Consider the following 23,397-nt stretch of genomic DNA (forward strand, 5'->3'; position numbering starts at 1 on the left):
GGCGGGAACATGTACCTTTCGTACTCCGTACAGAATACGTTAAGTTTCTTCAAGACTAGGTGAGCCTAATAGGCTAAGTAGTACTCTATGGAGGTAATAACAATACCTGATACCTGATAATACATCCGAGAGAGTCTCGGGGAGGGGGAACAATAAGATCACGTCAGACTTTACGACTACTGAAATGGGGAAATGAACATTCCGGCCATCTCAGCCACTCAGACCACCTTTTCTCACGACTCACATGCAGTGTGATGCAATGTCATCTAGTCGTGCATGAAAACCATGCACCTAGGAGTCATATTCGAATGATTGAGGTACAATTTGCGGGCCGCACCGTTTGTATGGTAACTTACACATGGGGCCAAAATGTATTTCTCGGTATAGAGGCTCCACTTTCCGTCCTGGTTGCTTACAAGGTTCATGGGCGCAGAAGGATGAATAAGAAGATGACCGGAGGAAGAAGAAGAAGAAGAGGAAGAGGAAGAAGAGTGAATGGCATTGTTGATATAAATGCACAGACATTGAATCCCTGGATCGTCATGAAGATCATACATGATCAACAATCCGTGCTCTTGACGATTCGTCACGGCTGAACTTCAAGTACAAATGGCCCCCATTACTTGAACTTAATGTATCTAACCTACTAGTCCAAGTTTAGTGTTACATTCTGTGTTGGGTTTCCCTTGGCAATAAGTGGTCATCATGCCCCTGTTGGTCTATTAACTTTGTAGCCCCTGTAGGAGTAGTACTATATTAGGAAGTACCCGTGGACGCGTGGACAGTCATGGATGGAGTCATGGGGGCCCCGGGGCCATGCATTAGCCTGAAGATTATGAGACCCTGCACAATGCTCAGGTAATTTATACCTATAGAAATATAAGCATCTATAGAAATATAAGCAATTTCGCACACTTTAAGCGAATAATTTATTTGAATCCTTTTAGGTACTCCATCCGTAATATCTGAACTTAGCTTTGAACTTGATTGTTTGGGGCTACACCTTAATTCCTTCCTCTCCCCCAAAATTTTCACCAAAATGGATCGCTCGGGCCATACACTCATTCCTCCACATACAATAGTATCTAATATATCCGGCGATACACTGGATGGTGAGCTCACTGATCCCAACTCGGAGCCCCTTTCAGAGAGGAAGAAAGAAAGCACCGACGACCTAAGCCAAGTGAGTGGAGAAGAACGGACCATCCCGAAGCCTCCATCTCCACCAGAAAAGCCCGATGGCGGTTTTCTCGCTTGGCTACAGGTCGCAGGAAGTTGGTGTTTAATGTTCAACTGCTGGTAAGTGCGACTTACACAACAAGAGCCCTTCCAAAAGGCATACATATGCCATGGCAGCGAAATATCTAAATATATCATTTCAGGGGTATCGTCAACTCATATGGCGTTTTCCAAACATACTACGAAAACGAGGCACTACCAACCCGTTCATCATCCGACATCGCCTGGATAGGCTCACTACAAGCATTCCTACTACTTTTCATCGGAGCCATTACTGGACCGCTCTACGACTATGGATATTTTCGACATTTGTTAGGAGCTGGAACGTTCCTGACGGTCTTTGGTATGATGATGGTTAGTATATGCAGTGAGTTCTGGCATTTTGTCCTAGCTCAGGGAATCGTTGTGGGACTCGGTGCGGGATGTCTATTTATACCCAGCGTTGCTGTTCTACCGTTATATTTCAGATCACATCTGGCATTTAGTATCGGTGTTGCGGGGAGTGGGAGTGGTGTTGGTGAGTTCCAAGAGCCCCGAGGCCAGGGTGGCCCAAAGTCCAACTTAAACTTGAAGTCTTGCGGGATTTCAAGAAGCTGACAACTATATTACTATAGGAGGAATTATATATTCGATTGCGTTTCAACAACTTCAAAGATCTATCGGATTTGGTTGGGCTACGCGTATCATGGGATTCATTAGTCTGGCTACACTTGTCTTCCCGTTTTTGGTGATGAGAGTTCCATCTGCAGTGCCTGGGCAACCTAGGAAAGTGAGGAAGCTTTTCGACTCGTCGACATTGAAAGAACTTCCGTTTGTTCTGTTCTTGATTTGGGGATTCTTTGGTTTTGCGGGTGTTTATATGCCGCTTTACTATGTTGGATCTTACGCTATTGAGAAAGATGTTATGTCTTCGACATTAGCATCTTATCTTATACCTATCCTTAACGCTGGATCGGTGATTGGACGCATTGTTCCAAATGTGAGTGATTTATCTTTCCTCCGACATCCATTGACTATATCTTCTTTTGTCACTCCAATCGTCTTTCTTCTCATCCAATCCAAGCATATCACGTCAATTGACAGCTAATCGAATCGGATCAAATAGTACGCAGCGGACAAAACCGGCCCAGTAAACATGTTTATACCAACCTGCTTCGGTTTAGCCGTATTATCCTTCGCGTGGATCGGCATCAGTAACACACCGGGTTTAATAGTCTTCGTGGTTCTATACGGAATCTTCATCGGGACATACATGACATTACCGTTCAGCGCTGTCGTCAAACTAAGTCCTCACCTGGGTGTAACGGGGGTCCGAATGGGTATGCTCTGCGTCATTTGCAGCTTCGGTGTTCTTGTCGGTACTCCCGTTGGCGGTGCTATACTGCGTCATGGCGACTGGATTGGACTCCAGTGCTTTGGGGGAGCAATGCTTATGGTTGCGACTATCTTTATCTTTGCAACTCGGGTTGCTAAAGTTGGCATTGATCCTTCGAAGATATTATAGGTGTCTACCTGGGCACTTCATTATGTTTAGTATATACAAGCTACGCATTCTAGACTAGTCTTTCATCTGCGTAGCTGTAAGCTGAATTTCCGATATGTGAATGAAGAAAAGAGAGATGTAGAATTATAGGCTCAATGCTATTAACGATATGTATGGAGAGCCTGAAGGGTATCGACAATGAATAACAGGGATGGTATCTGTACAAAATAATAAGAATAGCAAGAAGGCAAAGCCAAGTAATATCAAAAATAGATATTGACCAATTTCGCAAATTCGCCGCGCTGATGCAAATGATGTAAAGCAATTCCAGGGGTAATAACAATGTAGATAGAATGGGGAAATTTCCACGGTAAATCCAGTCAAGAAGTATCAATAATCTGTTCCTGAGGTTTACCTGTGGTTTCCCAGTCCTCTCAGGGAAACACGTCTGCTAGAGCCAGCGGCTCTTATGTCATTCACGCTTCGTACTTTAGGTATTGAGCGGCCCGTGGTATCCTCCTCTGGGAGACGAGGAGATCCAACATCGTTATTTTTGGGAGAGGTACTCAATCCCAATGGAGGGGGATTGAAAGAAGTAGATCGACGTGTTTTCTGGAGAACGTTCTCGACCCACGCCTCGCCCTCGGGACTCATAGAGATCTGACGTGAGCGAGGCTTGGGGCCAGCGAGACCAAGCGGGGCTGAGTTCTCATGAGTTGACGCATGAGTAGTTGGTGGAGAGAGGATATCTCCGCCGAAGGAGTAGCTTGAGGAGAAGGAAAGGCGACGCTGACCAGGCAGTCCTGCAGATGGAGGAGAGGTAAAGAAGCTTAGGTTACCGGCTGTTACTGATCGGGGAGGCACTGCTTCGGAGGCAGTGGAGTCCCGACGTGTTTTTCGGACGGTGAGAGATGAGGGAGGGCGGACACTGAGGACTGAAGAGGGTCGAGAGGGAGTGGCACGACCAGAAGCGATGTATGATGCGGAGGGGGGAAGAAGACTGCCGGGTGAATGGCCGGAGGGAGAGCGAGATGCCACACCTTGCACCTCGACACGGGGGGTTTCTGAGACTTTGCGCCGTCCATGATGGATCACGTATTCGCGGAGGTACTCTCCGAGGTCAGCCCAGCCACCACCAACTCGAACCATGACGCGCTGGCCGTCTTCTCCGACGGTACGCACGAACAACTTGGTAGGTGCAGTTGAGCCGCCATGATGCAGATGGTAAAGCTTGACATAGCTATCCTCTGTTTTATGGGCATGCGATACCCGTCTTCGAGCAGCAGGCATGAGAGTTAGAGAGGGAGCGGGAGTCATGCTTCTTGATGGTGGGCCGTTGGGTGATTCGGAAAGACACCGTTCTCGCATTTTCCGATCTAAAGATGATGAGGATGACGATGTATCTGCCTCATTGTTGGGATCAACGAGGTGGATTCTGCCGGGAAGAGTGCTGAGAATGGAATTGATCTTCTCATCGAGATGGTCTCTTGGCTTCCTGAAGTGTTTGTTCGGCGAAGATGAACCAGAGCCATTATCCATGTATTCCGATGCATCTTCCTCGACATACGCGAGCTCCTGCCTCCTGAGTCCGAGACCTTCCAAGCTTGGGTGGGCTGTCAAGCGGTGGCGAAGGCGCATAGACTTGGGTTGATCTTGATGTTGTATGGCTCGTCGCGCAGTATTTCCACCAAAGGCGGGCAAAGTCTTGGATGGAGGGTTTGAAACGGGTTCGTTCTTCTTTGGGTCAGATGGTGGTTGTCCGTGGGCGAGGGCAGGCCGACGCTTGGGAATACGAAGGGCTTGAGTGGTTGGGGTAGAAGAGATGTCCGGGTTCTTGGCACGAGCTGTGTGGTTCATGGATTTGTACTGTTCAGGAATCTCGGGGACCGGCGGGGACGTCAAGTCCAAGTCTAGCTTTTCGTTGATGAACCGCTGTAGAGGCAGGCTTACTGAACGGGCTTCCTGGAACTCAGTTGAGCGAGTGACGCGCTTTGAATTCTCGAATCGTCGAAGTCGGTCCTCGCGCAGCATATAACCGCCACGTGAAACGGGCTTTTGGTAATCTGGACGCTGAGATATCATTTGATCTCCGTTCGAGGAACTAGCATGCGGCTCGGGTACTCCTGGACTGGAGGTATTAGAGTCATCTGACACGAAAGAACCCACGGATCCTGAAGATTGACGACGAGCCCGAGGCGCAGGTGCGCTCTTGTCGAAGCTCAAATTGCCCGAGCGAACTTTAGATAGCTTGATAGGGCTCTGCAAGGGCTTCTTCTTGGCCATATTCTGTTTCGCTGGCACGTATTCATTGCTCGATTGTGATTGTAATACAGCTTTTGTTTGTTGAGGCTCGGCGGCGGGTGGCTTTGGCCTTTCAGCTCTGCTAGAGGGAGTTCTGGCTGAAGCGTCGCTGATATGATTATCCAGGTCCGGTGTTTCAGGGGGTTGGCTCATCAAGGTTGGAGTTTTCAGGGGCGTGCTTTCTCGGGGCTCATGAGCAGAATGCAGCGGCTGCTGCGTCAATGACAATTGTTCAGGCTCAGCGATTGACTGATCGATACTTGGTATTGTTGTTGCGTCGTGGGTGATTTTCTTAGACTCAGATTTCACCTCACTCGCAAAGCTACTTGCAGTCTGTACTTTGTCGTGCACTGGCGCAGCGACTGCAACGACAACTTCGGGTTCGTTATTCCGCTCGGGCCTTGGAGATAGAGGTTTCTCTATAAATGGATCATCATCGATATGCTCAGCCAAAGCTGCCGGCTTCGCGCCTGGGGATTCCCGAACAGAAGATGATCGTTGAGGTAAAAGGCCATAAGGGGGAATATTCTCTTTATTTTCAACGTCGGGAGTCATTGGCAATGGAATTCTTGAAGGTGACTGCACGCCCGGCGATTGAGCGTGGAGGTCTCGAGGGAATTCATCTTGTGTCGGAGTTTGAATATCTTCAGCAACAATGATATTTGATTCGCTTTCAGGATCGTGCTTGGGCTCCTCAATGACAGTATGTTCCGGCTCGATAGGGTTGTAAGAAGTATCAGGATCGGAAACTTGTGAAAGAGAGTCGCTGTCTGTAAAGATTGTAGAATCATGAGAATCGGGCTGCTCCAGAGGTGCACTGTCCGTCAGAACTTCAAGTTGAGAATTGGACCTTGACTCCTCTTCGATGGGTTCAATTTGAGCAACTGGCAGAATTGGTTCAGGTGCAGCTGGCTTGGTGTCTATTTCGACTTCACGCTCCTCTGTAGCAGGAGCTTGAGCCTCGGGTTGAGATTCTTGGATTGGCTCGGCTTTCTGAGCCTGGCTCTTTGTATGAAGCCACTCAGTGTGTAGCTTGTATCTCTCTGCCTCAACCACCCATGCGGCAAAATCTGCTTCAATCGTCTCCAAATCATCAATCCATTGTTCAGGCAACGAATCCTGGCGACCTTCCAATGCATCAAGAGTTCGATCCATTCTTCTCCCCGCATCAATGACTTTCCCTTCAATTTTGACGTGTTCATCGCGTAGGAAAGAGCTGGATAGACGAGCATCAAGGTTTTCGGAGGTATTCGATGATTGTAAAGCGCGGTTTGAAGCATCGAGAATAGACCGTGTTGTTTGCAACTCTTTCAATAGACCGGGGACCTGGCGGAGGACAAAGAGGCGAACGTCCCAGGTATTTAATAGATGTGATAACCGGGATAGACATGGTAAGGCGCGGAGGATGGTAGCTGTCACGATAGCTGTGAAATCGCTGAGTTGGACATAGCTGAGGGGAGGGGGCACGGACACTGTGCTCGTGGAGGAGGAAGGGCGAGACCGTGATGGAATGTGAGCATTAAGAACGTGTTCCTTCAATTCCTCTACATCTAGGCCATCTATCCCATCGCGTATTTCTTCGATTCTTTTTTCATATTCCTCCACCACTTGTGCGGGCAAGCTGCCATAAAATTCGACGGAATTGCTGGGGGCCGATAAAGAGTTCGATTCAAAGGAACCATCGCGCTTAGAAGAGTTGGCTGGTGGGGAAAATCCCTTTCCTGCTTGTGCATCGGTATTATTATACCATTTCCACGACCGTACCTCCTTTAGCCACAGATCCAGATTCCGTGCTGCTATGGCTGCCCGGATACCCAAAGCGCGTTCAGCGGGAGAAACCTGGGAAATACTCTTGGAGAGGACATCGTGTGAAAAGGATCCGTTCGATGGGACGGTGCCGGTGGAGGTGAGGGCTGCTAGCGTTGATTCGGGAGATAAATTGCTCAGGAGAGGATCGACTTCGGGGTATAAAGATCCACGGGGTCGTTCTGGTCGTTCTGGAGAGGCGGAGCGAGAGTTGTCTCGGGAGTGAATGGGGGAGAGGCGAATAGAAGGACGAAGAGGGCTGGGTCGTCGACTAGCTGCCATTCCGAATGATAGGCTGACCAGCCCCGTTGAGTTCACAGGGAGTGGGCAAGACGAGGAGTTTCAACCAGATCGGGATGGCATAGGAATGAAGGATATTGAAAAGGAATAGCGGGTGGACGAAGAGAGAAATGTCGAGCCCGCATGCTGAGACGCGTTCCAATGAGGGGTGGGCTTTTTCTTCTCTTCTTTCTCTTCCTTGTTCCAGCTCAGACCAATTTCTCTAACAGGCGAGACCTGCAGGACGCGCGAGACGCGGAGGTTGGCGGTAAGCAAGAACAGATATAAGGAGATCCGGATCAGGTCAATAACGCCGGTCTGATATTTAATGAGGGGAACAAAGAGAATATAAACCAAAGAACAAGCACAGGAGAGAAAGAAGAAAAATTGGAGAAAAAAGAAAAAAAAGTAAACAGCGAAATAATTATGATCGGAGTTCGAGTGGAGGTGGAGCCAAAAGGGGGCACGATGTGGACCGATGATCCGCGTTGCTCATCGTTGGTTCGTGAATTCCCGTTTGTTGGATTCAATTGGATCAATTCCCGGGCCTGTCAGCGTGTTAGTTGGCCCGGCTATTGTTCTAGTTCTTCCGGCTGCACGGTCGATTTTATTTATAGTCTTTTTCAGCCTGGGCGCTTGGAGCTTTTTATGCAGCAGACTGATCGCTGTTTAATATATGGAGCCTCTTCCACGTACAAGGTGACGTGGGCCATCTTTACCAATTATTCTTTATAGATATTCAATAGATACATGATGGTCCACGCTCTCAACCTTTAACCTTACATGGACAGATCATTCTTCATTCCTCATTCTCTAGTTCTCACGATGTCATGATTTGGGATCCTTGCCTGCAGATGTGATACGTAGAGACTGGTTGCTTGGTTGTAGTCGTTGCCTCGGCATCCGGGAATAAATACATGCAAATTATTGAAGCTAAATCCTATAGCGTCGCCACATTGATTAAATGTGATATGATCTGAAATTCAAATATTAACCTATAACCCAGATATCCAGTGTTTAAACGTTGAGCTTCTAACAATTTTGGTACTAGTACTACCAAGTATAGCACCTTGCATATCCTCCGTCAGTAGAACATAGATATTGATATTGATATTAAATACTGTAGAAATCGACAACTTGAAACTGCAATAATTAACTAAAATTATCAATTCATTATTGTTCTACTGGAGCTTAGTATGATATCAGCTGAGAAGTCCAAAAACAACAAGGCTTGGCTCGAACCAAGGCATAACACCATACCAAGTCTGATGTAGAAGAACTTGAGACAAGTTGAATAGATTCCAGTCCAAATACCCTATAGCAATCTAATTAAGCAATGGAATAACAGAAGCAATCCACATCCCCCCATTATCAAAAGAGCAAAGCTTCCCAGAACCAGTCCGCCAAACACCAATTCCCCCAAATCGACCATCAATCGCATGATAACACCCAACAATATGAGTAGGCTGCACACCTTGTTCCTCCCCAACGAACAGATCAAATATCGGCTGTTCAATTCTACTTTGTATAATAGACTGCGACTGGATCGGCAGTTCAGGATCTAAGAGAGATCTCAGCGTAGACATCCACTCCTCCGGTGTCAAATCATCTCCAAAGATAATACCCTCCGTTTGACCCAATCGAATGGGCTTAATGATATATTTATCTTTGATGAAATTTGAGTCCTCCGATTGCTTAATCAATCTGTTGATCTCCTTAGATCCCGGGATAAGGGTATATACAATTCCCTCTCGAAGAATATTGGCTTGGCTTGGCGTCAGGACCTCATGTTTGTAAACTAGATCATCGAGCTCTTCACGGATAATTCCCAGCATGCGCTTATCGTGCGCAAAAAATATGCTTCGAAAGTCATTGATAGAGCGCAGGGCGATGTGTTGGAGCATTGGGATTGGGATACTGCTGATTTCCTTCTGGTTTAGGTGGATAAATATGTGGTGGATTTGCTCGAAGCCTTCGTCTTCTTGGCAGACACTGGTTCCACCTTGTGTTTTGCGACAAAGTAGGTCGTATCCCGTTTTGGAGTTTGGGTTCGGACGTAGTTTCAGGTCTGAGGGGCTGATTGCTCGAGGCGTGATGCCGGTTTGCTCGGCCATGAGAGGTGGCAAAAGGTTCAGCGTGAAAGTGTCCTCACTGGCTTTGAGTATGTGGACTGGCTTTCTAGTGTCGAAGAGCTTGAACAGAGAATCTTGGATCTATGCAGCTGTTAGAAAACCCATCTGTTGATTTCTATCTTCGTTAAGGGGGTAGACTGTACATTTTCCGGATTCGCAGCGGGAGTAAGCCCCCTTTCCTGGGCACCAAGGTCTATAAGAGCCTGGTGGCCATACATACTATGCAGAAGCATATTAAAGGCGAATCGCGCGTTTATCTCACAAATTCGCGCTTGAGTCTTCTCGTGCCCAGTCTCATCCTCTACCCGATCCAAGAGGAAATCCGGCCTCCAAACGCCTTTGTGGGATAAAAAGGGTGGCATCTCCCCTTTCTCTGTTTTAGCTTGAATCCACTATAAGATCAGTTAGATCTGGTGGTATTAAAAAAGAAAAAGCAAACGGCCAATGGATTGACTCACTTGAAGTACCTCCACCTCCTGGGGTTCCAGTGGCATTCGCGATGGTAGATCAGCTTCCTTGTCCGTCCACCACCTATCCACTATATTCGTGATAGCGACATCTAGAGCTTCATGCAGTTGACGAAGTTCTTGAAGGGTATTGGCGGCTAGGTTCAAGGGATGGGGACTGAAAGGGTGACACGTTGCTAGAGAGCGCTCAGCACCCCGAGATAAATCTCCCAGCCGCGATTGATACAATTCATACGCTTGAACTCGTGTAGCTTGATTCGTTTGGCTAATAGGAATAGCACTTCCCGAAGACTCTGGTGGCTTGCTATCCAGCAGGGACACTTGTGTGAACTGTTTAACGGCCATTTTCATTCAATGTTTTGTGTTGTGACCATTGACCAATTGTTGGGCTGGCAGACAATTGTATACTAGTATGACAATTTAAATAAGGCAACCAAATATACTTTCGATCAACGGGTCTAAAAGGAAATTCGTCATAGGGCGAATCTGGGTTTTTCGTGCTCCAATAGATATGCTAGATTCAGCCTTCGATCCTTCGTGCGTACAGCCGCATATGCTATGCATGAGTAATACCAAGGCTGATCGATTTTTGTTCCAAGTGCTGGATATCCCGTTCCCATTATCTAATGAGATCATGCATCCTGGTTCCAGAGAAAGGATTTGAAACACACTTAAAGTTCAGGCCCTTAGATCACCAGTCAAGGTCGTAGAGACCCCGAGCAATGGACATGATTAGAAAATCCGCCAGAAAGAGAAAAGGATCGGAAAGACTATGAGAATGATGCTATGGCTGCGAAATACTTGAAAATAAATGAATTGATTCATTGTATTAGTAAAATGGTATGTTTTTGCTTCTCAAAAATACGGTGTGTTTCACGCGGGACCTGTATGCAGCTGCCCCTCGATCTGGTATATCCACCGACATCTGAGCTATCACATCCATATCTGCCTTTGAGTGAATGAAGGATCCACATGGGCCATGGAGTATAGATCTATGTTGTCATTGTGCTTAAACGGGAGCCAACTAATCGGCTCAAGGCTTTGGTTGAAACTGATTCTTCAATTTTTATACTTACACCGTACAATGGGATACTTGGCATTCGTCATGACGTAGGCGTGAATGATACTGAGCATCAATTATAATGTGCAATCCACACGAGGATATCAGAAATAATTGTAATTGGCCTCCAAGATTTTATCTATGCAAGACTGTGACATAGCCCACTGCAAATTCCCTGTTTCTTTGTTCATTTATATATTTTAAGCCTTGGGACGCTCTGGGAGATCCTGCTCCTCCTTCTTAGCACCAGGGTGGCCGGTACCCTTATTCTTGACCTTCTTCTCCTTCTTAGGCGGAGGAGGGTAAGCCTTAAGGGTGATTTCCTGCCATTCAGCCGAATCTGTGTAGGCTTTGTGGATAGGAGCCATAAGACGGGTCAAAGCGTCTGCTGCGGCAGGCTTGAGAAGTTGGGGAGTCAACTAGATATTTGTTAGTGAACTTGTTTCTGAGATCAGAATAGAGTGGGTTAAAGTAGTAACATACGACGTCATTTGTGTAATCGTCCTTGAGTTGTTGAATGTCAGTGTAGACAAGAGGTTCGTCATCCCGGCGTTCCACGCGGAACTCCTTCTTGCCAGCAAGGGCGGCTGCAGGGAGTAAGACAAACTCCACAATGGCAATTATACCGTTGTTCTCGGCGACTTTAGGGACGGCCTCTGCCTTGCGGATCTTCTTGGAGACCGCCTCGGGTGGGTCGAGAAGGTCAATCTTGCTGTCTAGTTGGGTTTAGTCAAGGTATTTTTTTTTGGAGAAGCGATGTATTCAAATACCTTCGATACTAGAGCTCATTTTGCCTCCGCTGAGACCTGCAATCATTGGGGTGATAAGGTGGGCACGCTAAAAGTTGGAACTTATTAGTAAGGTCCAATTAGCCTTGAATAGAAATATCCTTTACCTTTCGGTATCCAAGCTTAGGAAGCCATTCTGTAGCGGCAGTAAACAATTTGCGTTGATCCAGACCTATGCTGTTTATTAGAAAATAGATAGACGGTTGAGGTATATTAGTAGAACATACCGCCTAATTCGGCATCAACCTTGAGGTACTCCTCGTCGAGGACCTGAAGGATAGGGTAGAGAAGACCACTCATTGGCGCATTGGCAGATTGCTTAACAATCTCCGCACCAGCCTTCCTACAGTCATGCTCGGAAGTCAAAGCGGCGAGCCTGTAGACATCCATACAGTAGTCCGAGCTGCGTTGGTAGGAACTTCCGAGCACAAACTCGAGCTTCTCAGTCGAGACGCCCACAGCCTCTAGGACTGCCCTGATAACCTTCTCGTAGTATTTGACACGGTTCTCAACCAGCTCGAGAGGGGCTTTCATTGAATCCAGGAAAGCATGCACATCAGCAAGGAGAATTACCACCTCACATCCTGCCGCGAGCAACTGGGCGATCTTGAGCGCGGCGACGAAGTAACCAGAGTGAGGTCTTCCGGTTGTAGCGGTTCCTAATATAATAATATATCCATGTTAGCCTGCCATATAAATACCGAAATTCTCGAAATAGGATATTCATTACCCCAATACACGCGGGGATTGCGCCCCTCGGCAAGGACCTCCTCGATGATCTCTGGGTTGAGGATCTCGCCCAGATTGTCGCGAATGAGATCGAATCTCGACTGCGCCTCTACAGATAAAGCCATTGTGAAATAGATTGGAGAATGGGCTTTCGAATGTAAGTGGAAAAGATCACCAAGAAAAAGTTGTCCTACTTCAAAATTCACCCCGCAATAAACTTTGCAGAATATATAAGGCGGTGAAAAAAAAAAAGGTGAGTCAGACTCCGAGTCAGTCAGCGCCGCGTGACTTCTAATACCCGTTCCTGACCCAATCATTGAACCTTGGAAGATTTTAACCTTAAATTGCCACTAGATCCTCATGGCCCTCAGAATTGGATATCCTATCTAATACCATAGTGTATATCAGTGGACCATTGGCTTCGAATTATAAGATCGATATCAATTATCATTCGAACATTGAAATGACGTGAATTTTGGATAATACCCAGTCAATCTACTCGTGTACTTAATCTGCATGCATTGCTCAGCCTTCGTGCCGGTCTGTGTAACTTGTAGATCTGATACTATAGCGGTGTGTTGATCAACCCACCCGGGCTTGCGTTATGATCCAAAACTGCAACCAAGAAATAGAAACCACCTACTCAGTCCAGTGTCTTTTAGGCGCACCTTGGTGACAGCCTGCATCGATGTCATTGTGCATCAAAATATGTAGAGTGACGTGGAAAGAATTGTATAATGTCTCATGATGTAAATAGGACTGTAAAGTACACCGCCATTAATAAGGGATCAGATTCATGAGGATGTTAAATGTAGGAAAACTGATGCGAGATCGCATGGCAATTGCGACATTCTACTATAATCCAACTACACCTTGACGACGATAGTATGGGCTCCATCAGCGGACCACCGGACGTGATCCAGCGTATTACCCAACAAATTGGGAATACCCCCATGATTGACCTTAGTCCTTTCACAAAAAGACTGGGGGTTCAAGCAACTGTGTACGCCAAGCTTGAGTATTTCAATGCTGGCGGTAGTATCAAAGACCGAGTTGCTCTGCGTATGGTAGAGCAGGCAGAGAAACAAGGCGATATTCATCCAGGGGATACTCTTATTGTGCCGACAAGTGGTAACACGTAAGTGAATTCCCGTGTCACTTGTTGCAAGTACTAAAGATTTATAGAGGCATTAGCATTGCTTTAATAGCTGCTGTGAAGGGTCAGCAATTCTTTCAAAATGCAAAACCATTCAATACTGACATGTCCAAGGTTATGAAACGATAATCACATTATCGGAGGGGATGTCCATGGAAAAGGAGGTGGTACTTCGATCCCTAGGCGCGACTGTCATTCGAACTGCATCTGGAGTTCCATATGACTCCCCGAAATCTCATCTCGGCGTTGCCAAACGGCTTGCGAAAGAGTTGCCGAATGCACACATGCTAGATCAGTTTGGAAATGAGGAGAATCCAACTGTTCATGAGTTGGGAACTGCAGAAGAGATCTGGTCGCAGACCCGTGGACGAGCCAACGTTGTCATTGCGGGTACTGGGACTGGTGGGACCGCGACAGGTATTTCGCGGGGATTGCGGAAATACAACCCATCATTTAGAATGATCTGCGTTGAACCTGTTGGCTCGAAGATGTCTGAATCTCATCACTCGGTTGACAAGAAGGTGAGTAGCCAGCCTTTCCTTATGGAAGGTATTGGTGGGGACTTTACGCCAGAGGTTTTGGACCAAAGCGCGATAGATCAATGGTGCAGCGCCGAAGACAAAGAGTCATTCTATTATGCTCGAAAACTTATCCGGGAAGAAGGTCTTCTTGTTGGAGGTAGTAGTGGGAGCACCGTTGAAGCTTTGGTGCAAGCATCCCGGAAAGGTCTCATCAACAGCGACGATGTGGTGGTACTCATTTTTCCTGACAGTATTCGGAACTATTTGAGCAAGGTATAAAATCCTCCACTATGGCCATGGGATTGGTCTTTTGAGATAATCTTGCTAATTGAATCTTGATAGTTTGTGGACGACAAATGGCTTGAAGCGAATAATCTTTGCCGTGATTCAACCCAGCCGTGTCAAAGTCTAGATGAACACATGTCAACCCTCAGAATTTGAAACATGTAGAAGTGAAGTAGCCAATTCTTTCGTCTCTTCCAAATCAAGCAAATAGACCACATTCAGGAGAGTTCGGGACCGTCGCATTGTAGCCCGTTTATCGATGTCCGTTGTTTTCAGTATTTTCGCTCAACAAGGGCACAATGGCAAGGGATATATCAATAAAGCGATACGAAGATACCAGGAGACAATATGTAGACTCACTCAACATCCGTATCAGGAGTCTAAATCAAATTTCTCTTCACACTTGTTCTTTGCGAAGTCGCGTGTTGACTGCCTGTGCGGGACCATAGTGGCCAGAGGCAAAAAGCCCCATTCGGCCTCTTTTAGACAGGCAGAAAACCGCAATACCTGTAATACAGTAACACCTCTATGTATATGCCCTCTAGAGCTGGAAGTCACAAGCTAAGTTTCAGACTCACTGTCTTGAGATATCTATAAGATATATAGTCTTTTTTCTCTTTTGTAACGAACTTAGAAGTACAATATGAGATATTTATATAACGCATTCTCTAATTTATTGTTGTATAGGTCTTTATATCCGTCTTTCTAATTGCCTTTCTCCTTGTCTTTCTATGCATGTAGAGCTTACAGTACAGATAGCGGTATACGAGGCGGTAAAAGTTAATATACAGCTGGCAGCTTGGTCCCTCGTACGCGCGTGGAAGCGATATAGATAAGAGATAACGATAAGCAAAGATCTCCGCAATTCAACGCCCAAGATTCCTCCACCATCACATCACAAGAGTCAGAATGCGGTTCCGGACCCAATTGAAGGACGTTAAAACCTTCTCAAGTAAAAAACCCCAACAACAGACAAAATACGAAAGCTAACCACTCCAGAATTAACCGCATCCCTATCATCACTGGGTAAAGTATGTTGGATGCGCGTGGAGAAGGAAGCAGTGCGCTTCACCATCATACCAGATCAAGGCACCCAAGTATGGGCCCAGATCCCAGTTGTGAGTCGTCAGAAACCAACACAGATCCCAAAATCAACCACCTAACCTCAGAAAGGACACTATATTCGACGAAGACTCATATAACCTCGAATCCAACTCCGACGCCATCAACATCGAAATCAACATCAGCGTCTTAAACCGTGCACTACGATCTGCCGTCGGCGCATCATACGCTGCCCTCCGCCTCACGAAAAAGGGCAAATTACCCCTCCTCGCATTAACAATCCTTTCAACCGAATGGACGGATGGCAATATGGCTCTCGCTACAGACCAGGCACAACAACAGCAACAACCGCCTGACCCTACGACCGCAAGCGAAGTAGTTGGGAACAGACGCGCACGCGAACGTGAAACATGGGTTACGCAGGAGATCCCAATCAAGATCCTACACGAGGAGACGGTAGAGGCTCTGCATGAGCCGCATTGTCCGGATCCAGATGTGCATATAATTCTGCCCAGCCTTTTGCAGTTGAAGAGTATATCGGACCGGTTTACGAAGCTTGCTTCTACGGATAAAAATCAACAGTCTGGGCTGGTAGCTGGGGATGCGACTGGAGCTGGATCTGGACCTGGGTCTGGGCCTGGAGGCTCAGGTGCTGCTGCGCTTGGGTCTAGCAGTGCGCCGAAATTAGAGCTTAGTGCTAATATGCATGGGAAGTTGAAACTGGCTATTGCGACGGATGAGTTGAAAATTGCGAGTGTCTGGTCTGGACTTGTTAATCCGCCTTTGGACCCGGCTCATATTACCCAGGAACAGTATTCGCAGTTGCCTAGTGAGCGGATGCGAGGTGTGGGTGATGATGATGAGTCTGGGTGGGCTAAGGTGCGGATTGATGGGAAGGATTGGAGTCGGGTGTTGAGTGTTGGGAGGTTGAGTCCTAGAGTTGTGGCTTGTGAGTATTCTCCCCTCTTTCCTTATTGGGAGTGACTTTGCTGATAGGGAGCATGTAGGCTTCATTAATGAGACGGCTCTCGTTCTTTATGTCTACCTTCCCGGGAGCTGGAATGGTCAAGAGTCCTGCTTGACTGTGAGTGTATCCAGAGCTATCATTTCGTCCTATCTTGTTACATTCTGGAATCACTAATCCTTTGTAGTATTATATCAATTCATTTACGACATGAGTAGCTACGTATGAGGGTGTGAAAGATTATACCAAGGGTTGATCGAGGATCGAGATCGACATTATCAGGAACCATTATTAAAACAAGCACATGGTTTTAACAGTCATGCGAGAGAAGGAGCCTTCCAATTGAAGGCAAAAATAATAACAGGAATCATCCACAATATATCGGAGTATACCTGAAGGGGCAAGTGATGTACTATACATGATGCAAGGAGAATCGTCTCCCTCGCTTTGATGGGCGAAGAAATGCGCAGCAAACAAGGGCAAAAAGCAAGCTATGTGCGGGGATTTGCGGGAATCGGTGTGCAAAAACGCCAGAAAATGTATAGCCTGAACTGAATCTTCTGACAGACCAAGATGAGACATGCAAAATGCTGGAGTGGTGAATGAGTCTCAACCATGGGGAATCTATTATAGAGGGGGCAGTATGAGGGGGTGGGGGTACAAGAATAAAAGACATAATAGGCATAATAAAACAAAGGAAAAGAACAAAATAAAAATATCCACAACCGGGTTCATCTAGGTGGGGCATAATCATGGTTTAATGATAATTTAGGATCATTTCGCCATGACATCAACGTAGCGGCCCTTCTTCTTACCGCGCACGGCTCCGCCCTTTCGGGCGGTAGGCGCACCCAAAAGATCATCAATCGATTGGGCATGACTCAGAGAGGAAGCAGGTCGAGGTGGGGCTAGGCCGCTCGATGAACCAGGCAGAGACGAGGATAATGCTGCGTTCGAAGAAACAGAACGAGGCATGGGCGGAGGAACACTCAGCCCTGCGAAGGCGGGGCTTGAGGACAGAGGCGCGGCATCACTGGATGACGAGGGTGGACGGCTACCTGAAGCGGCAGACATAGGAGCAGGGGGAGGCGGCATGCTACCGGAGCTGGCTCGACTGGGAGGAGCAGAACCGCGAGGAGGTGGTGGCGTAGCACGAGCAGCGGTACCTGAGCCGGGGTCTTTCTTGTTGACCCATTTCTTGAGGTCGTTATCGTAGTAGAACGAGTTTTCCTCGCCAAGCTTGGCCTTGATAGGACCACCACCGACATTGTCGGGTTCCTTCTTGGGAGCACCTCCGAACCAACCGCCGAACCAACCCTTCTTTTGCCCTTGCTGGGCAGCACCACGTTTTTCTACGTATCAAGTTAGTTAAAACAATAAAGATGAGTGCTGGGTGTAGTCAAAACTTACCATCTTCTTCAGCTGCCTTTCGGAATGCCTCATCTGCCTTGCGGTCATTTTCTTGCTTCTGAGATATTTTCAGAGCTGAAGCCCGAGCAGCGAGATCTTCATCATCGTCATCGTCCATGAATGCCTTCTTTTTATGGTTGAGCTCCTCTTCATCCTGTGATTCGGAGTGCTCCAGAGAAATATTGACATCTGGAGCGTAAGATGGAGGCGCATAGGAGTTGGCAACTGCTGGAGGCATGTAGCCAGAGTTTTCCGCCTGCGGCATACCAGGTGGACCTTGGTAGAAAGGCGACTGGTTAACAGAGCCGTCATTTGACCCTGGAGGCTGGTAGAATAGCCCATTGACCGCAGGCTGGGAGGCATCAGCTGGAGATTGAGTCGCATCCTCTCTGACGGGCGCTAGAGGTACGTATGATGACTGAGGCGGCGTGGGCTGGTACCCAACAGAGCCTGGTGATCCATACATCAAAGCGTTTGAGAACATAGAATCCACTGGGGTTTCAGGTTCCTGTGACAGACGTCGTTGACCAAAAGCGAGACCACCAGAAGCAGACCGTTGAGAATCCATTGAAGACCGACCACGAAATTGTTGATCTGGGGACGCGGTCGGTGCATACTGGCTCGATGGAAGATACTTGGAAGACCCGCCAGCAGGAATTGGCTGTGCCCCGGCTCCAGGATAAGACCCATACATATCAGACATAGACGGGGACCGGCTCACGGTGGGGGTTCCAGCTACATTCGCAAAGGGACCAAATTCGGGAGCGTCAGGCGCTTTACCGGAAACATTCGATGCAGCATCACTCTCATCGCCTGCGACAAAACTATTAAATCGAGCCCACATAGAGCCAGACACCCTCTCCATGCTAGGTTTTGAAATCCAAGACGAATTACCATCGCTAGCGGTTTGTCGAAGGCGAGCTGATAGTTCATCAATCTCAGCAAACAGGTACTGGTGGTGATAGGGTGACGGTCGAGTAGTCGACTTAAGCGATGTAGCCAATGAATCGCAGTAATTCTGTGCCTCTGTTTTGCGACCGCGATCAGCGAGGTACTTGGCATGAAGAAGTTTGAAGGCCAAAAGATGTGATAAATTGGCGGTTGGAGAGTTCGCTAAGACAGAAGTAGCGAATTCGTAGATCTCAGTCAGGAGAATAGCATCTTCGTCAAGTAAGGTGCAAGGTAGACGCTGGTGATCAGCTCCAAGAAGCACAATATTGGCCTGAGGATCATCGGCTCCGCCGAAGACAACACTTCGAGAGAAAATGAAACAGATGTGAGCGGCCTCAATACGGCCGTACGAAGCTAATAGATGACCAAGTGCTAGTAGCGCCTGATGATCGTCAGAGCTGCGGTTGCTTAGCACCAACCCGAGGGTATCTCTCCAGCTTTCAAGGCCAGCGAGGGCATTCTTGGATGTGCCCTGCCCGTCTGCTTTGCTTATTAGATGATGGCCAGCTCGCGCAGATGGGGGCACCAGTTCATCAATACTCTCCTCAACGTTTCCAGCAAAGATTTCGTAGAGAGCTGCAAGCGATTCAGTGCCACCACTCGGAGATCGAACCTCACGCCGAACATATTCTTGCACAACTTGCTTCCAAATAGATTTCTCCATCGTAGAGGCGATAATCATTGCGTGACCCCAAAGTCGCCGATCGACTGCACCCCAGACTGCCTTCTCACGCTCACCGAGGAGAAGATTAGTACGAAGTTCCTGGCTCCATTGAGCATCAGCAGAATCTGCTTGAGATGGCAGACCAAAGGGTTGGGCAGCACCAGGGGCGGCGAATGAGTTGCCATAAGATCCATCAGGCTGAGACTCTTGAAGACTCGGGAAAATGACCTGGCGTAGTGACTTCTGAATTTCGGGCGACCCTTCAAGGGTGCCATCGTTCTCAACGAGGATTTTAGTCATCTTCCATAGCAGAATCTTCTCTTCATGACGCGCTCGCGCATCAGGTTGCGAATTATTGAAGCTTGGCGTTTCCTCGTTCTCAAAGGCTGCAATCTTGCTCGAAAGCCAGGCCAGCACATCCTTCTTTTTGGACTTGGCCTTCAGGGGTCCGGGATGAGGTACTATAGTGTCACCAGATGGTAGCCAAGAATCAAGCTGTGAGTATCTAGGGTCACCAAGAGTAGGCTTGATCATTGGTGACGGAATGCCGGCCGAGTAACGAGGAATGTGTTTAGGGAAACAAGAAATCACCGAGCCTCCAAATCCAAACTTGAAGATAGGAGCACCTTTCCAACGGCCAAGGGGATCCTGCTCCTGTCCATCTGTAGGTACGATGAACTCCAGTTGTTGGGAAGCCTTTGAAGCAGCCCGTGCGCGGTTTGCAGCTTGCTGAGGAGCATACGGGTTGACAGTCTTTGTTGGGGAGCTGGAACCATGGACCGAAGCAGGACGTGGCATAGTCTCAATTGAAGGAACGAAAGCTCGAGGACTTGTCAATTGTTGTTGTCCTGGAGACTGCGTTTGCGATCTGCGAGGAGAGACAACCCCCGAATCAAGTGGTTGGGAAGGCTGGATATCGGGTACCATAGGGGGGGCAGGAGCAGGAGCATAGTTGTTATTTGGTGTCATGCGCTTTGTAAACTCGTCGAGATATTCCTGAGGCGCATATGGGAGCTTTGGCGGTGTTTGCTGAGGAATTTGTGGAACGCCAGGAGCGTAAAGAGACCCATTAGAAGTCTGTGGGGCATATGGTGATCCTTGGTCCACACTCGGGCGCTGTCGAGGGGGGGAAAGATCCACAGAGGGCTGAAGAGAAGGTGGCGGCATCTGCTGGGCCTCGTTGGGTTGATATGAAACCTTTTCGTGATATGCGAGGGGACTCGAAGTACGAGGTTGGAATGGCATATTGGAACCTTGTCCAGGGACACTTAATGGTTGCGAGGCATAGCGACCCCGACCACCAGCAGGCACAGGCGGCGGCGCAGGCGAGTATCTAGGAGAGGAAGCTGGCTTCCCTGAAGGTTGTAATCCAGGAGGCTTCGGAGAATATCTGGACGTGGCGATTGGGCCAGACGGCGCACTGGAAGCCAAAAGTCCTGTAGAACCGTATGGGTCTAACCGCTCGGGTGGTTCAAGCGAAGAATGCGCGGGAAAATGTGCAGTGGGAGGAGCAGCGGGAGGTCCAACAGGAGGCTGTGAGGCGAGAGTAGGAGCTGGTATAGTCGCATACGGATTTTGGGGTGGCGGACCTACAGACGGCCCTGTTGCCGTGACCGTAGGGTTAGGGGTATAGCGACCAGAACTGGCCGGGCGAGACCGCGGAGCAGGCATTGGAAGCTCCTCAAAAAAGTTCTTTGGGGTAGGCAGCGGGGCGACAGGCGCTGCTGTTGGTGCTGGTGCCGAAGGAGCCGTGGCAGTGAATGGGGGAGCTGCAGCCGAGCCAATATAATGCCCTGGGCCACTTCCTGGGGGTGGCGGTGGGGGCATGCTGTTGTCTACCTTTGGGGTAGGCTTGTGGGTGAGAATAGGGCGTCGAGGTCTCGACAGGTCATCAGGAAGATCGTAAGGGGATTTGTAACCTTCTTTCGATCGTTCAGCAAAGCTTTCTCCTCTGGAATTCACTGGGTTGGGTGGCTGTTGTGCATAGTACGGAGGTACACTGGAGTTTTGAGGTGGAGCACCAGGGAAACCAACTCCGCCTACCAAATCTGCGGTGGAAGGCTGATGAGGGACATATACACCCGGAATAGGTCTCGGAGGGGTCTGTTGTTGTTGTTGAGGTGTCTCAAATGGGCTATTCAGAGCCGCCGGGCCAGCATGTAACGGACTTTGCGGAACATACTGCGTGGCTTGCGCTGCATCCTCATCATCATCTATGTCATCCAAGTCCAATGCAGCCTCCCAACGAGCTGCGAGGTCTTCTTCCTCTGCATCACTCAACTCTGCTTCCCAACGGGCAGCCAAATCATCCTCTGCGGGCGCGGCCGCGGGCACAGGTGCGCTTGACTGTGCTTGGTCCTCCTGAGGATCCGATGTCGCAGCCTTGATAACATCATCAAACTGAGCAGCCGCCGAGATATCGCTAGCTGGAGAGGCAATATCAAAACCAACCGATTCCATCACCTGGCTAGTACTCTTACGTGTAATGTGCATAGTTGGTTGATCAGTGGCGTCTGGACGTTTGGAGGAACTGAAGAAGCCCTCGGGATCGTCCCCATGGTCATTACCAAAAGGATTGTTGCTGGCATCATCATCAAACATAGCACGGTCAGGGGACTCAGGGCCATCTTCCTCTAGAAGCGGAACTCCTTCTTCAAATCTGGACTCTGCTTCCGGCGGTGCGAAAATTGGCTTGGTTTGTGTTTTGAGTTGGTTGAAAAAGTCATCACCATCTGAATCCATTTCCCCATCCCCTTGGTTCATCCATTCGCTAGCGTTGTTTGCCGTTGTAGAGGATAGGGGCGCCTCGGAATTTTGTTGCCTCTGATCGATAGACTTGAGTGACTCCTCGCCCGTCGGCTCGTTTGCAAATCCATTCTCCGTATTGATCTGTGATACTTGTGGTACCGGGGCCTCATCAACAGGCAATTGAGATTGCGGGGTCGTGGATAAATCTTCATTTGATTGTGTTTGTTCTTCATCGGAGGGGACTCGATATTCGACTGGCTCAGCTGCTTGTGGAACAGACGCAGGCTCGGTATTGGCCGACAACAAAGCCGAAAAGTCATCAGTCTCTTCGCTGGATGCAAATACCGCGTCGATCGAGGATGATTCAGCTTGCGCAGTTTCAGCTGGCTGCGGTTGCACTTGGGAAGCTTCTTGTGCAGGAGCATCTGGTATGGTATCAAAGACGGTTTCTTCTTCAACGGGTTCTGACAGCTGGTTGGCCGGTTGCTCAGCATCCGTGCCTTTCGCTAATAGCTCTGAGAAATCGACCGAATCATCAGTTGACGTAAAGATAGCAGCAGGCTCAGAGGAGTTGGTATGCTGGGGCTCAACAGTAACGACAGATTCGGGATTTGTGGGCGCGGCATCAAGGGGAAGACCATGCGACGGAGTTGTTGTTGTAGAATCCGCACTTCTGAGGTCTGTTGCGATTTCGTCTTGAACATTATCTCCGTTCGGACTGTTCTCCTGCGCTACACCCGCCATAACAGAGTTAAGGGATGTAGGCTGCAGTTCGGGATTTAGCTTGTCTTCCGGCATATCCCACGCTGAAAAGTCGTCATCACTCAAGGGTGACTTGACGTCGGGTTTGGAAGCTTCGGGCGCGCTTTCATTGACCAAGGTGTCCGATGGGCCATCTTCGGCCATGGTCGCCGGTATTTGGGGCGTGATATGTTCCGGTCGAAATGCTGGATTCCAAGAACCGATATCTTCGGCGAAAGAGATCGTTTGGGTCATGGTGAATGTGTCAGGCCGTCGAGCATCGACTCGATTCGGGGGGTTCGGAGGCAACCTGACACGTCTCTCCAATGACGTCCAGGGTCAACAATCTCAAGAACGAAGCAAAAACGGTGTCAAACTCAAATCTCCATGAGCCGGCGACGTATCAGGCGTATAGAAAGGGACAAGAAATTAGATTAAAATGACATAAAGTATTAATGCAAGAGTCGCCGGACAGCGCAAAAATGAACAAGGTTGAGTATGCCGAAGTCGCGACGCCCCCAGATTGCATTGTTTGCTGTTATTGGTCCCGACTTGGAATCTTAGTCATCCATCCTGTGGATGTGCACGGATCTACATTGTTCCGAATTGAA

The 23,397-nt window shown here is 48.4% G+C and overlaps 7 protein-coding genes across 7 annotated transcripts; 3 read left to right on the top strand and 4 right to left on the bottom strand.

Annotated features, from left to right (window-relative positions):
• Positions 1-1,039: 1,039 nt before the first annotated feature.
• N7478_011047 (MFS general substrate transporter) lies at positions 1,040-2,743 on the top strand (the record flags this gene model as incomplete). Its single annotated transcript, XM_056927261.1, has 4 exons — positions 1,040-1,299; positions 1,383-1,756; positions 1,854-2,218; positions 2,345-2,743. 4 exons carry the CDS (start codon positions 1,040-1,042, stop codon positions 2,741-2,743), a joined length of 1,398 nt encoding a protein of 465 aa, XP_056774309.1.
• Positions 2,744-3,133: 390 nt separating this feature from the next.
• N7478_011048 (GAS2 domain protein) lies at positions 3,134-7,111 on the bottom strand (the record flags this gene model as incomplete). The annotated part of the gene is made up of 1 exon (XM_056927262.1): positions 3,134-7,111. The coding sequence occupies one exon, from the start codon at positions 7,109-7,111 to the stop codon at positions 3,134-3,136; it is 3,978 nt and encodes a 1,325-aa protein (XP_056774310.1).
• A 1,322-nt stretch (positions 7,112-8,433) lies between these two features.
• On the bottom strand, positions 8,434-10,052 carry N7478_011049 (uncharacterized protein; the record flags this gene model as incomplete). The annotated part of the gene is made up of 3 exons (XM_056927263.1): positions 8,434-9,321; positions 9,384-9,632; positions 9,699-10,052. 3 exons carry the CDS (start codon positions 10,050-10,052, stop codon positions 8,434-8,436), a joined length of 1,491 nt encoding a protein of 496 aa, XP_056774311.1.
• A 915-nt stretch (positions 10,053-10,967) lies between these two features.
• N7478_011050 (tyrosine--tRNA ligase TYS1) lies at positions 10,968-12,409 on the bottom strand (the record flags this gene model as incomplete). Its single annotated transcript, XM_056927264.1, has 6 exons — positions 10,968-11,186; positions 11,251-11,483; positions 11,538-11,604; positions 11,663-11,727; positions 11,783-12,214; positions 12,286-12,409. 6 exons carry the CDS (start codon positions 12,407-12,409, stop codon positions 10,968-10,970), a joined length of 1,140 nt encoding a protein of 379 aa, XP_056774312.1.
• Positions 12,410-13,171: 762 nt separating this feature from the next.
• Positions 13,172-14,240, top strand: N7478_011051 (uncharacterized protein; the record flags this gene model as incomplete). The annotated part of the gene is made up of 3 exons (XM_056927265.1): positions 13,172-13,422; positions 13,470-13,504; positions 13,555-14,240. The coding sequence occupies 3 exons, from the start codon at positions 13,172-13,174 to the stop codon at positions 14,238-14,240; spliced, it is 972 nt and encodes a 323-aa protein (XP_056774313.1).
• A 1,046-nt stretch (positions 14,241-15,286) lies between these two features.
• N7478_011052 (checkpoint protein HUS1 family protein) lies at positions 15,287-16,486 on the top strand (the record flags this gene model as incomplete). The annotated part of the gene is made up of 4 exons (XM_056927266.1): positions 15,287-15,364; positions 15,420-16,257; positions 16,316-16,392; positions 16,460-16,486. 4 exons carry the CDS (start codon positions 15,287-15,289, stop codon positions 16,484-16,486), a joined length of 1,020 nt encoding a protein of 339 aa, XP_056774314.1.
• A 560-nt stretch (positions 16,487-17,046) lies between these two features.
• Positions 17,047-23,041, bottom strand: sec16 (COPII coat assembly protein SEC16; the record flags this gene model as incomplete). Its single annotated transcript, XM_056927267.1, has 2 exons — positions 17,047-17,624; positions 17,683-23,041. 2 exons carry the CDS (start codon positions 23,039-23,041, stop codon positions 17,047-17,049), a joined length of 5,937 nt encoding a protein of 1,978 aa, XP_056774315.1.
• Positions 23,042-23,397: the final 356 nt, after the last annotated feature.

This window comes from Penicillium angulare (genome assembly GCF_028827245.1).
Source record: "Penicillium angulare strain IBT 27051 chromosome Unknown utg000008l_segment0_segment0, whole genome shotgun sequence".
Classification (NCBI taxonomy): Eukaryota; Fungi; Ascomycota; class Eurotiomycetes; order Eurotiales; family Aspergillaceae; genus Penicillium; species Penicillium angulare.